This window comes from Chiloscyllium plagiosum, unplaced genomic scaffold, assembly GCF_037043375.1.
Source record: "Chiloscyllium plagiosum isolate Xiang-an unplaced genomic scaffold, Cpla_swu_hap1 HiC_scaffold_16, whole genome shotgun sequence".
NCBI lineage: Eukaryota > Metazoa > Chordata > Chondrichthyes > Orectolobiformes > Hemiscylliidae > Chiloscyllium > Chiloscyllium plagiosum.
This window is the reverse complement of record NW_028270154.1, coordinates 35,242,139-35,256,760: the sequence shown is the minus strand read 5'-3', so window position 1 is coordinate 35,256,760 and position 14,622 is coordinate 35,242,139. Positions and strand designations below refer to the sequence as shown.

The 14,622-nt window shown below is 40.2% G+C and overlaps 1 protein-coding gene across 8 annotated transcripts in view; it reads right to left on the bottom strand.

Annotated features, from left to right (window-relative positions):
- Positions 1-14,622, bottom strand: part of jade2 (jade family PHD finger 2) — a 207,523-nt gene that overhangs the window by 22,937 nt on the left and 169,964 nt on the right. For 7 of the 8 annotated variants that reach the window (XM_087995275.1, XM_087995276.1, XM_087995277.1 and 4 more), the window contains one exon: positions 3,288-3,416. In XM_087995275.1, coding sequence (XP_087851401.1) covers positions 3,288-3,416 — 129 coding nt within the window. The remainder of the gene's footprint in view (positions 1-3,287; positions 3,417-14,622) is intronic. The other variant, XM_087995282.1, reaches the window with a different exon arrangement.

Here is a 14,622-nt window from a genome sequence, read left to right as displayed (position 1 = left end):
TTGTGAAACTTGAAAGGGTTCATAAAAGATTTACAAGGATGTTGTTAGGGTTGGAGGATTTAAGCTACAGGAAGAGGCTGAATAGGCTGGGGCTGTTTTTTCTGCAGTGTCGGAGGCTGAGGGGTGACCTTATAGGGGTTTATAAAATCATGAGGGGCATGGATAGGATAAATAGAAAATGTCTTTTTCCTGGGTTGGGGGAGTCCAGAACTAGAGGGCATAGGTTTAGAAGAGGGGCAAGATATAAAAGGGACCTAAGGGGCAACTTTTTCATGCAGAGGGTGGTACATGTATGAAATGAGCTGCCAGAGGAAGTGGTGGAGGCTGGTACAATCACAGCATTTAAAAGGCACTGGGATGGGTGTATGATTTTGTAAATCTCTATGGGGTCACCCCTCAGCCACCGCGCTCTAAGTAAAACAGCCCCAGCCTGTTCAGCCTCTCTCTATAGCTCAAATCCTCCAACCCTGGCAACATCCTTGTAAATCTTTCCTGAACCCTTTCAAGTTTCACAACATTTTTCCGATAGAAAGGAGACCAGAATTGCACGCAATATTCCAACAGGGCCTAACCAATGTCCTGTACAGCTGCAACATGACCTCCCAACTCCTGTACTCAATACTCTGACCAATAAAAGAAAGCATGCCAAACACCGCCTTCACTATCCTATCGACCTACAACTCCACTTTCAAGGAGCTATGAACCTGCACTCAAAAGTCTCTTTGTTCAGCAATACTCCTTAGGACCTTACCATTAAGTGTATAAGTCCTGCTAAGATTTGCTTTCCCAAAATGCAGCACTCGCATTTATCTGAATTAAACTTCATCTGCCACTTCTCAGCCCATTGGGCCATATGATCAAGATCCTGTTGTAATCTGAGGTAACCCTCTTCGCTGTCCACTACACCTCCAATTTTGGTGTTATCTGCAAACTTACTAACTGTAACTCTTATGCTCACATCCAAATCACTTATGTCAATGACAAAAAGTAGAGGACCCAACACCGATCCTTGTGGCACTCCACTGGTCACAGGCCTCCAGTCTGAAAAACAACCCTCCACAACCACCCTCTGTCTTCTACCTTTGAGCCAGTTCTGTATCCAACTGGCTAGTTCTCCCTGTATTCCATGAGATCTAACCTTGCTAACCAGTCTCCCATGGGGAACCTTGTCGAATGCCTTACTGAAGTCCATATAGATCATATCTATGCTCTGCCCTCATCAATCCTCTTAGTTACTTCTTCAAAAAACTAGATTAGGATATCTGGCTGGCATGGATGAGTTCACTGAAGGATCTGTTTCCGTGCTGAACATCTCTATGACTCTCATTAAGCGTCACAGAATTTATAGCTTCTGAGCTGCTCTCAGCTTCCTTTAAGATGCTCTTCAAAACTTACGTATTAAGGCCAACCTTCAGTTCCTCTATCCTGAAAACTGTACATGGATCAGTGTCAGGTTTTGTTTGGTATTGCTGCTATGGAACACCTTGGTAGATTTACATAAAAGGATTTTAAATAAATGCAAACAGTTGTTGTTAACTAACACTTTTAGAAACCATTCAGATTCTTGGTGGCCAGGGAGGACCTGGTTGTGACCAGATGCACTGTGTAGATCTGCAGCATAGCCTGGGGGCGTAGAGGACAGAGAGAGAAAGAAATCTTTGGGGGTGGCTATGGAGAAGGCATTTTGGGATGGGGTTAAGAGGGGTATTGGGAACTAGATGGAGATTTTAGCTCCTGATGGGTCATAGATTACAGAAAGGGACTCCAATGACTGAGGAGAGAGCAGAATTATTGTGTACAGTATATTACCTGGGGAAGGGAAGGGCAGTTATTCCTGATACCATTTGCTCATATAAGCAGTGCCTGAAAGACTCATACCTTTTCCATTCAACTGATTATGCCTTCATTTTGCCATTTGAGCTTCCCAAGGCATGAGAAACCTAGCTAGGCAATGTTAAATCTGAGGGATGCAATCTTGTCAAAATGAGGGTGGGTGGGTTGTCTCTGTTAAAAGCCACAAGTTTGCAGGCTGGGTTTGAGCATCTTTTTGTCTATTTGGTCTTCTCACATCACCTGAACACACCTGTTTTTAGGATTCACTTAGGGCAATATCAAATCATGGATGGTAAAATGACATGCAACCCTTCCAGGAAATTCCAGTTGTAAGTCTTTCACCCACTCCACCATGTCAAGAAAGTATGAGTGGAATTGGGTGAGAGTTCTCGGGGATATTTCAGGATATTTGACCTTCCTTTGCTGTCAGTTGGGCTCAATGGAGTTCTCAAATAGGGTTTGGGTAAACTTCCATCAAAGTACAAGGAAAGGCTTTAAAAAGTCTTCCAGACAAACATAACTGAGCTTGAAGCAGACCAGTTACCCTGGTTCCTCTGGTAATTGATTCCTTTTGGAGCAGATGAGTCATTAAACTCCACTTTGTGTTTGGTCCACATTTAGCCTTGGGCACTTCAAGCAGAATGGCTGCAGGACATTGCAAGACACTGACAATTTGCCCCTTGACAATGGTTCTATTCCTGCAACTCAGAACTGGGTCTCAACCTTTGGTGATACTGCACAGCACTTTGATCACTGGAGTGAGCTGGTTGGATTCAAACACAACAGCTTTGGTTTCTAGGGAATTTGAATCCAGAACTCACATAACTGGGCAATTTATTTCATGAAATTGATAAACTAACAGTTAAAAATTAAATACAGGAACAGGAGGAGGCAATTTAGCCCGACGAGCCTGTTCAGCTAATCCAACACTAAAAGATCACCTCAGTGTTATATAAATGTTCAAACGTTCAGAATATCTCACGTCATTGAGTGTTCTCCCTTTTGGCTTTTCCCACATGATGTGGTGTTATCATAATGTTAGTTGATGACCTTTCTCCGCTCATTTCAAACAGCACTTTTGGATTTGGCAGGTGTTTTACAGCATGATGCTCTTCCTGACTCTGACTCTCTCATCTCCACATACTACTGGCATTTATACACATTATCCTGCTCGCATTAGTGGTTGCTTCCTTCTATGGCTGTGGACTGGGCCTTGAACCTGGAGCATGGGAAGTGAGCAGATTGGTTACCAGGAATCTGAGATACCTCCTCATTTTGGGGAAAGAAAGCTTTGTAGCAACACCCTCCCCCCCGACAAAAGAGTTTGACAATATCTCCTGCACAAAGAACATCTTCCCCTTTGCTCAGACCCTGGCTCCCAGACACACAACACTGGATTGTCAGTATGTTGTAGTTTCTAATTTTCTTTGGTACTAAACCACAAGATAACTTACCAAGTTGTTTCAGTAAGGACCGCGTTTCACTCTTTAACTTGCCTTTCTTCTCGATACTGCCCTTCGATCTGTTCTTCCCACGCTCCTTTGGGTCACTCAGTTTTCCTTTTGTTTTTTTCCCAGAGTATCCTAGGGCAGAGAATCCAACATCAAATTACCTAAATCTGCCAACGTGACTGACTGCTATTTTTATTTAATAGACAGAAAGCTGTGGGAGCAAGATGAATATCTCGAGTGAATATTGCAGAATCTAACCCAGGTATAACTGAAGTCTGGATTTACTCAAACAGATTCCACACAACAAAGTGGTGCAAGCTGTGTGGCACACTAATGTGTCTCTTTACAGAGCAGCTAGACATTAAATATCATGTCTGAAATTATCTTAGTCACAATGCTGGATGAAGTCAGAGAAGGCAACTTGTCGTCAGGTACTGTCACAAATTTCTTAGCAACCAATTCTGTTGGGAGAAATTCAGGATGAGGTTCTCTGTCTGACTGTTTTTTGAAGTGTAGTTAATGGGAGAAAATAAATAGATTGTTTTGAATTCTTTAAGTAAACTTTATATGCATTTTAGGAAGGTTGTCATCATACTTGAAAATGAGTTATTAAAATGTTAGCCCAGCTTAGCTACTTAGAAAAACTTGAGCAATGAAATGAAAGCTCAGGGGAGGATGATTTATCAAACAGTCAAAAAGATGACCAGGTTTTATTATCCAACACTGCACAATTTTCAAATGTTAGGTACAATTTTACTACTTTATCAAAATTAGCTTTTAAATAACCATTGTTCTGAAAAGCTCTGAATTTCTTACATTTTACTTATATTACAGACTCAACATTGATCACCAACAGTAACCTATGGTTGCACAATTTCTTGCAGATTTTTCCTACAAATTTAAGTTTGTTCAGGATCTAACATATTTTAAATAAAAACAAAAAATGATGGAGAACCTCAGCAGGTCTGGAAGCGTCTATGGAATGAGAAACAGGTTTCAAGTCTCATATGACTCTTCTTCAAAAGTATTCTTCACTGGCTTATTTTAGTTGGTGTGAACTGGAGTAATTCTGTAAATTATAAATAATTGACATTAGAACGAGTGGCAGTTTAGGATGCATGCATGGTCAGATCTAATGTGGACAAATTATCAATTAACAGGAATGAATATAAAGCTGGTCACAGAGGCCTGCTTAAGATTTTCAATTTTTAATTCATCCGTTGGAAGTCTTCAATCACTCCCCTCATAAAGGTAACATCTGATGCAGACTTGTGCTTAAGGCACACAAAGGTTACAGGTCAGTGCTGATTTAGCTGATCTCACTGCATAGAATAAGGAGCAGTATATTTATTGCCATTGCCATGAGCTAAGATGGGTAATGATCCATCAGAACTCCACTGTGTGTGTATGTGTGTGTGTGTATGTGTCAGTGTGAATGCAAGGATAGGGTTCAGCTCAACTATAGGTGGTCAAATTGCTTGCTGATAACTGGAGAATGAATATAATTGTTGGGTCTGTGAGGCATTGTTCAGCACCTTCAGTTAAAAAAAGGGAAGTAGGGAAGACTGGTGTATTAACACTAAAAGACAATCTGCTCTGACCATGCTCGTAAATTATGAAAACTGCCTTTGGTGCTAAAACCTCACATCTCACCATTCCTTGATAAAACCCATGATACTACTTTCCCTCCTGAAGAGGGTTTTAAAGTACTTTATCCTGCATTTTTCAATTCCTCTGAATGTTCGAAAATGCTGTACAGTCAATTAACAAAACAATCAATAGCACTTAGCCCTGTAAGTATTCAGCACTGTTAATGTTTAGCACATGCTCATCCAATTATTATTTGAAAGACAAAATTGAATCTGCTTCCACCACCTTTTTGAGTCATGCATTCCATATCAAACTACTTGCTGCATGAAATATTTTCCTCCAATGCGCTGTTTTACTGAGAAACAAAGCAGCCAATCCTATACACCAAGGTTCCACAAACAGCAATGACAGTACCACCACAATTTCTTTGAATGATGCCTTGGAATCGCTCATAGCTGCTTGAATGAGTAAACAGAACTTTGGTTTAGCATTCAATTCAAAAGGTATTACAGTTAGTGAGTGTAGCACTCCCTCATGATTACGCTGAAGCGTCATCCTAAATTATGGGCTCAAGTCTTTAAAATAGACCGTGAACCCATGACCTTCTGACTCAGACATAGTGGTGCCATCCCCAAGCAAAGGCTGACGTCATAAATAATAAATAATATTAACACAGAAATTTATTCAAAGAATGGTAAAGCAAATGGAAACCTGCCACTATCCAAATGTCCAGCAGAGTTGGCATTCCTGTCTGACAACACACAGAATGATTTGGAGGTGCTGGTGTTGGACTGGCATGGACAAAGTTAAAACCTGGTGTTGTGTGATTTTTAACTTTAACACACAGAATCTCCAAGTTAAGAAAACTCCACCCCCTGACCTTCACTTAGGGCAAGTATTGGGCACATATGTGACAAGGTGGGCCACAAATTTTGTAAACCCTGAAACCATGGATCTGGACTTCTATAACTTTTACTGATCATGTATTTTCTGATTTCAAATTGTCTACAAAGAAAGAAAACTTGCATATCTGTAGTACTTCACCACATCTTCAAGAAACTGAAAACTACTTTAGGACCAATTAAATAATTTCTAAGTGTGACCATTATTACAATGTTGACAAATGCAGCTGCCATTTGAAGCCAGCAAGATCCCAAACATCCAGCATTTTCATCCATACTCCCATTTATAAACCACTGCCAAGTGACAATCCTGCACACTGGGTATGTTGGGCCATTTAAACTGACCTGAACACTGAAATTTAGATAGGTTAAGCCAACACTCAGAAAGACAGAGGAAGTGGAAAATGTCTGTCATATATCAAAGTAACACTTATCAAAACACTGTAGCAATTCTTTTCGCAACCCCAGTTGAATTCCTTAGAAATGAATTACAGAAATCTGAACAGCTTCTCTTTGCTTAAAAACCATTTAAGTAATTCTGAATAGTGTGCACAATTCCTCCAGCAATATCTTAATATCTCCCAGGACTGGATCTCTTTATAATGACACATGAAACAAATTTCACGGTTAACAGCACAATTGCTCTCAACAAAGATATTCTAAAGGAACATCAGGCACTTATCAAATCTCTTCACAAACTGACCTTTGCGCTGCAGCTTGATGCTAGTAAGCATATTTAGTCTATCAATTAGCTCTAGTACAGACCAGGAACTACAAACTAAACAACATCAATTACAGGAGTTCTTCTGTGTGAAAGCAACATAAGCACAATGACTGTCTGTTAATTCTGAATCCCAAGGTGCCTGTGCCTCAGCCAATGAAAATTCCAAAGGAGCAGTGACAATGTAGCCAAATGGGTTTCCAACACCTTCAAAGAGTGTAACAAAGAGTAACTGAACATTTGCTGACATTATTGAATCAATGCACAGTACTGAGAGCAAGTTGTATATTCGTAAGGTAGAACAATTCTCTGAAAAGGTGCATCAGGTTCTCAAAGTTAAAATCACACAACACCAGGTTAAAGTCCAACAGGTTTAATTGGAAGCACTAGCTTTCGGAGCACTGCTCCGTCATCAGGTGGACCAGCGCTCTGAAAGCTAGTGCTTCCAATTAAACCTGTTGGACTTTAACCTGGTGTTGTGTGATTTTTAACTTTGTACACCCCAGTCCATCACCGGCATCTCCAAATCATCAGGTTCTTGATTGTTTTGTGTCTAAATGCAAAAAGATTGATGTGGTACTGAGTCACAAACTATGAAGGTCACAGATCTATATTGAGTTAGTTAATTTTAACAGAAAAATAAACAAACTTTTATAAATACTCAAATTATTCTAGTTTATAAATAGGCAACATAAAAAATGACTGTTTTTCCCAGTTTCCTGTTAGTCTGTCATGGCTATCAGGATAATTACCTCATTCAGGCAGGAAGAGACACTAATTGTTACTTGTACAGAGTATCAAAATACTGAACTAATTCTTATATAGCATTCATATTCTAAAGTGTTAATTATATTGTCACATAGCAAATGTAAATGACCCTGACTGGCTGCAGCACAGGTATCATTGAAAGGGGTGAATTCTCATGACAAGCTTATCAACATAGCCACATCATCCAAGAACTCTTTTATAGATATTTTCCAATCAAACCTGTTCAGAGATGTTTTGATACACCTATGCAGCAGGGAGGACCTTGAATCCAGGCCTCCTGGCTCACAGGCAGGGACACTACCATTGCACCACAAGAGGCCCTAAAATTCCAACATCGGCCTTAGTTGGATTTGAAACTGTGTCCCCAGAACATGAGCTGAGTTTCCTGAACTAATTGCCCAGCGACAAAAGCACTAGGCCTTGACCTGCTTCCCCTCCCCCCATACCCAAGAATTCTTTTGTAACCAAGGAATCTTTATTGAAACTTATAATAATGGACAGTGAATGAGTAACGTTAAGGTGCCTTCCCTAAGTGTTCAGTTCTTTAGCAACTAAGTACCTAAAACATTGCAATTAGGTACTTTTTTGGTTTTCCAGTTCACTTCGAGTTAGATAATCTTAATTGAATCTGCAGAAAAAGCAAATATTTCAACACTTTTTCTTTCATTCATGTTTGGGGCATGAGCATTGCTGGCTGGGCCAGCATTTATTGCTCACCTTTAACTGTCCCTTGATCTGAGTGGCTTGCCAGTGCCATTTCAGTTCAGTCAGCCACACTGATGTGCATCTGGAGTCACATGTAGGTCTGGTAAAGACGGCAGACTTCCTTCCCTAAAGGACATCAGTCAACCTGCTAGTGGTTGCCATTAGACAGATTGAATTCTAAACCTTTTTTAAAATTCTAAGCTTGCCAATGGTGGGATTCGAACCCATGTGCCCATTGGATTAGCCTGGAGTTCTGGATTATTAGCCAAGTGACATTACCACTACGCCAACAGCAAGTCAATCAACATTCCTTCATCCAGCCACTATCTTATAACCTCTACTAGAGATGTTCAGTTCAAAAATATATGATTAGGCTCAGCCGTAAAGTCTATCATCAGCTACACAACCTGCTGACACTTGCGATAAAGAATCATGTTTTTGTTGCATGGATGTGGATGGCAATGGCAAACTATAGAATGGTTTTGGTATAGCCCATTGAGCCTACAAGAACAATTTACCTTGTCCTTTTCCACCCTTTACTTGTGACCCTGCAAATATTTTCCCTTTTGTGCTTATTCAATTCAATTTGATGAGCCACAATAGTATTTGCTTTCATCACCATTTCATGTGGTGCATTCCAAGCCTAACAACTTTTGGCACAACAATGTTCTTCCTCAGGTGGAGAAAGTTCTTGAACTGTAGGAGTCCATATAGTGCAGGTATACCCATAGTGCTAGTAGGGGAGGATTTTGACCCAACTATATGGGCTTTTATAGATCCAAGGCAGGATGGTGTGTGACCCGAAAGGAAACTTGCAGGTGATATTCCCATGTGACTGTTGTCCGTCTAGATCAGCGTTTGGAAGGTACTGTCAAAGGAGATCTGGCAAGTTGCTGAGGTGCACACCGTTAATGTTATTGTGAATGGGGAGGGTGTGGTAAAACTGAATCTTGTGGAAATGGACTAGTGTAGATGGTGAAATTTGAATTCAACAAAATTCTGGAATAATGGGTACTGTGTGAGCACAATTGATTATCATATATAGACCTCATCTGCTTCACTAATACCCAATAGTGTAGAAATCTGTCATCCTTATCTGGTTTGGTCTACATGTGATTCCAGACCCATGTGATTGACTCTTAACAGTCCTCTGGGCAATTAGGGATGAGGAATAAATGTTGGCCTAACTAGCGACACCCACATCCCATGAATGAATAAAAAAAACTAGTGAATGCTTAAAGAGAGGGGTGGGTAGAGGATTAAGCTATTTCGGGGTCCTGGATTCTGTCTAGCTTCTTGAGTGTTGTTGAAGTTTCACTCATCCTGGCAAGTGGAGAGTATTCCATCATTCTCTCGATTCACACCTTATAAATGGTGGACAGACTTTGAGGAGTCAAGATGAAAATTATTTGCCTCAGGATTTCCAGTCTTTGACACAAATGGAATATTTAGATTAGATTATCTACAGTATAGAAACAGGTCCTTCGACCCAACAAATCCACACCAACCCTCCGAAGCGTATCTCACTCAGACCCATTCCTCTACTTTATATTTACCCCTGACTAATGCTCCTAACACTCTGAGCACATCTAACACTGCACATCTTTGACTGTGGGAGGAAACCGAAGCACCTGGAGGAAACTCGCGCAGACACAGGGAGAATGTGCAAACTCCACACAGACAGTCACCTGAGACAGGAATCGAATGCAGGTTCCTTGCACTGTGAGGCAGCAGTGCTAACCACTGAGCCATGCTGTGGTATGTTTATTGGAAGGGAAATGGAACACAAAAGGAGAGAAGTTTTGCTGCAAATTGGATATGGCATGGATGAGATCACATTTGGAATACTGTGTATAGTTTAGATCTCCCTACGTGAAAAAATATATAAATGCATTAGAAGCAGTTCACAAAGGGTTCAACAACTAATTTCTGGGATGAAATGGTTGTTTATGAGGAAAAGATGGACACATCAGACATGTATTCATTGGAATTTAGAAGAATAAGAGGTAATCTTATTGAAATATCCTGAGAGGACGTTTCCCTTTGAGTAAGAGTCTAGAACTCGGAAAGAGATTTTAAAAAGAAGGGGCCTCCCATTTAAGGCAGAGATGTGGACAATTTTGTTTTCTCTTAGAAGTGATCGGTCTGTGGGATTCTCTTTCTCAGAGAGCAGTGGGGTTAGGACGTGAAATACTTTCAAGGCTGATTTAGATAGATTCTTGATTGACAAGTGAATCCCAGGAAAGTAGATTTGAGGCTACAATCCGATCAGCCATGATTTTATCGAAATGGTTGAGCCGGTTTGAAGAGCCAAATGATGTGTTTCTAACGTTTATACTTGGGTTCATAATGTCCAGGATGCTGCTGGAGGCATTTTTGACAATGGTAACACCATTGATAATTGGATCCTTGCTGGATATATTCATTTATTAGCAATTTTGCTGCAGGAATGTCACTTGCCATCATCAGCCCATGCCTGAAAGTTGTCCAGGTTTTGTTGCATGCAGGTCTGACCTGTTTCGTTATAAGACATGAATGAAACTGAAGATTGCACAATCTTCAATAGACATATTCACTTTTTAACCTTACGATGGGCAAAAGGTCAGTGGTAAAGATGGTTTGGACACAGATTGAAGGAATCTTTGCAGTGATATCCTTCGTCTGAGATGAGTGGCCCTCTAAAACACCACCAGCTTCCTTTGTGAGTCAGTTTTCCCCTGATTCCCAATGGCTTCAATTTTGCTTGGGCTTCCTGATGCTACACAAGGTCAAATGCTGCTTTAATGTGGCTCTCACCTCAACACTGGAGATAAGCTCTTTGTCGAAGAATAATGAAACCTGAAGCTGAGTATATGCAGCAGTACCTAAACTGAACATTTGTGGGCTTATTGCTATGCCTTGTTTCTGAGCATAGTTGATGAGCTCCTGCATTACTTTGTTAATGATTAAGGATAGCCTGATTTGCATGTCAATTACAGGGCAACTTCAGTTATCCGAACATTGATTATCCGAATTTCGGATTATCCGAACAAGATCTCAAGGCCCCGAGCGTGGGTAAACTGTGTTATCCAAGGATTCGATTATCCGAACAAAATACTCCCTGCTTGTAGTTCAGATAATCGAGATTGCCCTGTAGTTACATCAGGTATGTTTCTCATTTTGTGGACAGGTCATAGTTGGGCAATTTTCTACTTTATTGGCAAGATGCTAGTGTTGTTACTGCACTACATCAGATTGGCCAGGGGGTTCAGCTCTTTCTGGCCACGTCTTCAGCACTTTAGCCAGAATATATCTGAGCCAATGGACTATACCATATCCAGTCAGCCCATCCATTTCTTGACACCTAATGAACTACAGGCTGAATGAAGACTGGTTTCTGTGATACCGAGTACCTCAGGAGGAAGCCGAGATGGATCATCTACTCGGTGCTACTGATTGAAGATGGTTTTAAATGCTTGCCTTTCGTACTATATATTGGGTTCTGTCAGTATCAAGAACGGGGATGCTCACAAAGCTTCCTTGTCCCCTTAGTTGTTTCATTGTCTATTAATATCCGTGACTGGAAGTGGCAGAATGCAAAGCTTTGATCTGATCCATTGTTGTGTGATTGCTCCATCTGTTTATAGTATAAACAAAAAAAAAGGAAATGCTGGAAATTCTCAACAAGTCAAGCCTTTCATCAAGACTGTTATAAGGGAAGGCCAACAGCCTAAAACTTAACTGATTCTCTCACAACTGATGCTGCCAGGCCTGTTTGCCCATAACCAGTATTGTCTGATTTTATTTCAGATTTACAGCATCTGCAGTATTTTATTCCTGCCCACGGAATGCTGCTTCCATTATTTCGTGTGCATGTAATTCTCTTGTAGCTTTAGCAGGTTAATTTAGGTCTGGCTGGTGCTGTCCTAGTGTGTCCTATTGTACTCCTTAATAAACCAAGGTGGATGGTTAATTTGATAATAATGTTTTAGTAAACTCTGCTGTTATCAGTGGCCCATAATACATTGTTGATGAGCAGGGATGAGCTGCTGAATCTATCTGACATACCATGGTGGATGTGCCATGCAACATGACGATTATCCTTCAGTGTGAAGGTGGGATCCTATCTCCACGAAGACTATGCTATGACCACTCCTCCAATACAGTCATGGATCAATGTACTTGTGATTGGTGGAACAGTGAGGAAGAGGTAAGGTGGATTTTTCTCATCTTTATTTACTCACCAGCTGCTCAAGTCCAGTATGGCAGCAATATCCTTGAAGACTTGGCTAGCTCAGTCAAGACTTGGCTGATAAGCTGTTCTTGGTGATAGACATTGATGAAACAGTTAATAATGGCCTTTAGGGCAAAGTAAAGCATCTGTTCGAAGAACAGATAAGTTAATGCTTCAAGTAAGCATCTTGCAAATGAACATTGAGGCAGGAATGACTGACCATGTGAAGGTAAACTTATCAGAAATGACAGTGAGAAGGAATAGCTTAGTCCAGCTACTTTTAGGGTATGTTCACATATAACAGAAATATAACATGCCTCCAGGCAGGGAACATAAGATTTCATCCTTGGTCTAGACTATTAGTAGTCCACCTTCTAATAAATGCTACACAGGTACAGACTGGATTGTAAATGCAGTATGATGGTTCTGTCAGATGGGATTAGTCTGTCTCTATGGCCTGTTATAGGTTCACATCCAATGTTGCTGGTCCAGCTCTTATTGTTCCAAGAAGAGTAACAGGGCAATTCAATGGGACATCTCATTTATGGCAATGTTACAAATTTGTAAAGAACAGAAGTGTCAAAACACTGAGGAACATAGGAACAGGAGCAGGCCTTTGAGCCCAAGCCTGCTCCACCATTTAATACAACCATGGCTGATTGAATACTTCAAGATATTTTACCCACACTATCCCCATAATCAATTATATCATTAATAATCAGAAATTTATCAACCTCTTTGCTTTAAATACACTCAAAGACTTAGCTTCCAGAGCCTTCTGAAGTAGAGAATTCCAAAGAGTCATCACCCTATGAGTTAAAAAAAATTCTTCCCTCTCAGTCTAAATAGCATTCCTCTTATTTTTGAGTTGTGGCTACTGTTCATAGACTCCTAATGAGGGGAAACATTTTCCTGCATTTACCCTATCTATCCCTTTAAGTATTTTGCAGATTTCAATGAGGTCACCTCTCATTCATCAAAAATCTAGAGAATATAGATTCAGTTTGCCCACTTGGGAAATCAGGCGCAACATTTCCAAGTCATCATAAGTGTTAAGGATCTTTATAATTGTTTGAAAAACTTCCCAAATTACCTGTGTTTTTACAACCAGGTATACAGAAAGCCTAGATCAGGTTTCTTCGCGTAACAATAATTTACTTATCTATTTATTAAAAACAGATTCTGGCCACAGGTAAACAATTATGAATACATGCAACTCTCCTTACTAAACCTCTAAGCTCCTTATAACTCCCCTACACACAAATGCAGGCAGACACAACCTCAATCTTTCTTCTTGAAGTATTTTCACTTGCTTGTCCCAATTTATAACGTCTCTGACCCATTGTTTGAAAGCTGACAACTGGGGAGTGAAAATAAAATGGCCTTTTTAGGGTTTAGGTATTTTTCACTGTAGACAAAAGGACACCATCCACCATCTTACTTCTCAGAAGACTTCTGGCTATCTAATCCACACCCACAAGCTGTTCAGCTGTCTGGGAGCCAATCACAAGTTGTGGCAGTAGGAAGGCCTTTGCCATCGACAACTAGTCATCACTTCACAGACTAATCAGCTACTTGTTGTCGTCCGAATCTCCCTTCGTACATATCACCTGACCCCAGCTTGTTAACAGGCCCCCTGCTGCTTGAACAAACAGCAATGTAAAAAGCACTTACAATGAGTGTTGGTAATCTGCTTTTAAAGAGTGCTGTAATCTTTTTCACAATCTTTTATCTTTAAAACGGTTCTTTTCTCATTTTAGTACACATTCAAAAATACAGAAAAGTAAAATGGACCGATATTTTCATAGGTCAGTCCTGCTATCATGGAACAAATCTGGTGAACCTTCCTCTTTCATACCACATTCGCACTTATCATTGAATCATCTGCAAATACAGAAATATTACATTCTGTTGCCATGTTCAAAATCAAAGATATATATTGTGAGTAGCTTGAGCTCAAGTACTGATCCTTACAGTGCTCCCACTAGTCAAGTCTGCGAACAAGAGGAAGACCCGTTCATTCCTTCTCTCTGTTTTCGGTCTGTTAGTCAATCATTAATCCATGCCAACTCATTATTCCATGTACCATGCACTTTAATTTTGCTAACCAATCTACTGTGGGGGGAACCTTATCAAAAGCCTTTTCAAACACAAAAATACTACATCTACTGACTTCCCTTTATCAATTTTATTAATAAAATAATCAAAGAACCCCAACAAGTCTGTCAAACACGATTTTCCATTCACAAATCCATGCGGATTATGCCCGAGCTTTTTTTAAAATCATGTTTTTTATGATAGATTCCAGGAATTTCCTCACAATAGATATAAAGCTGATGGACCTGTAATTCTCTGTTTCTTGCTTGCTACTTTCTTAAAAAGAGGAGTGACATTTGGAAGCTTTCAATCTGCATGAATCATGCCACAATCTATGGTATT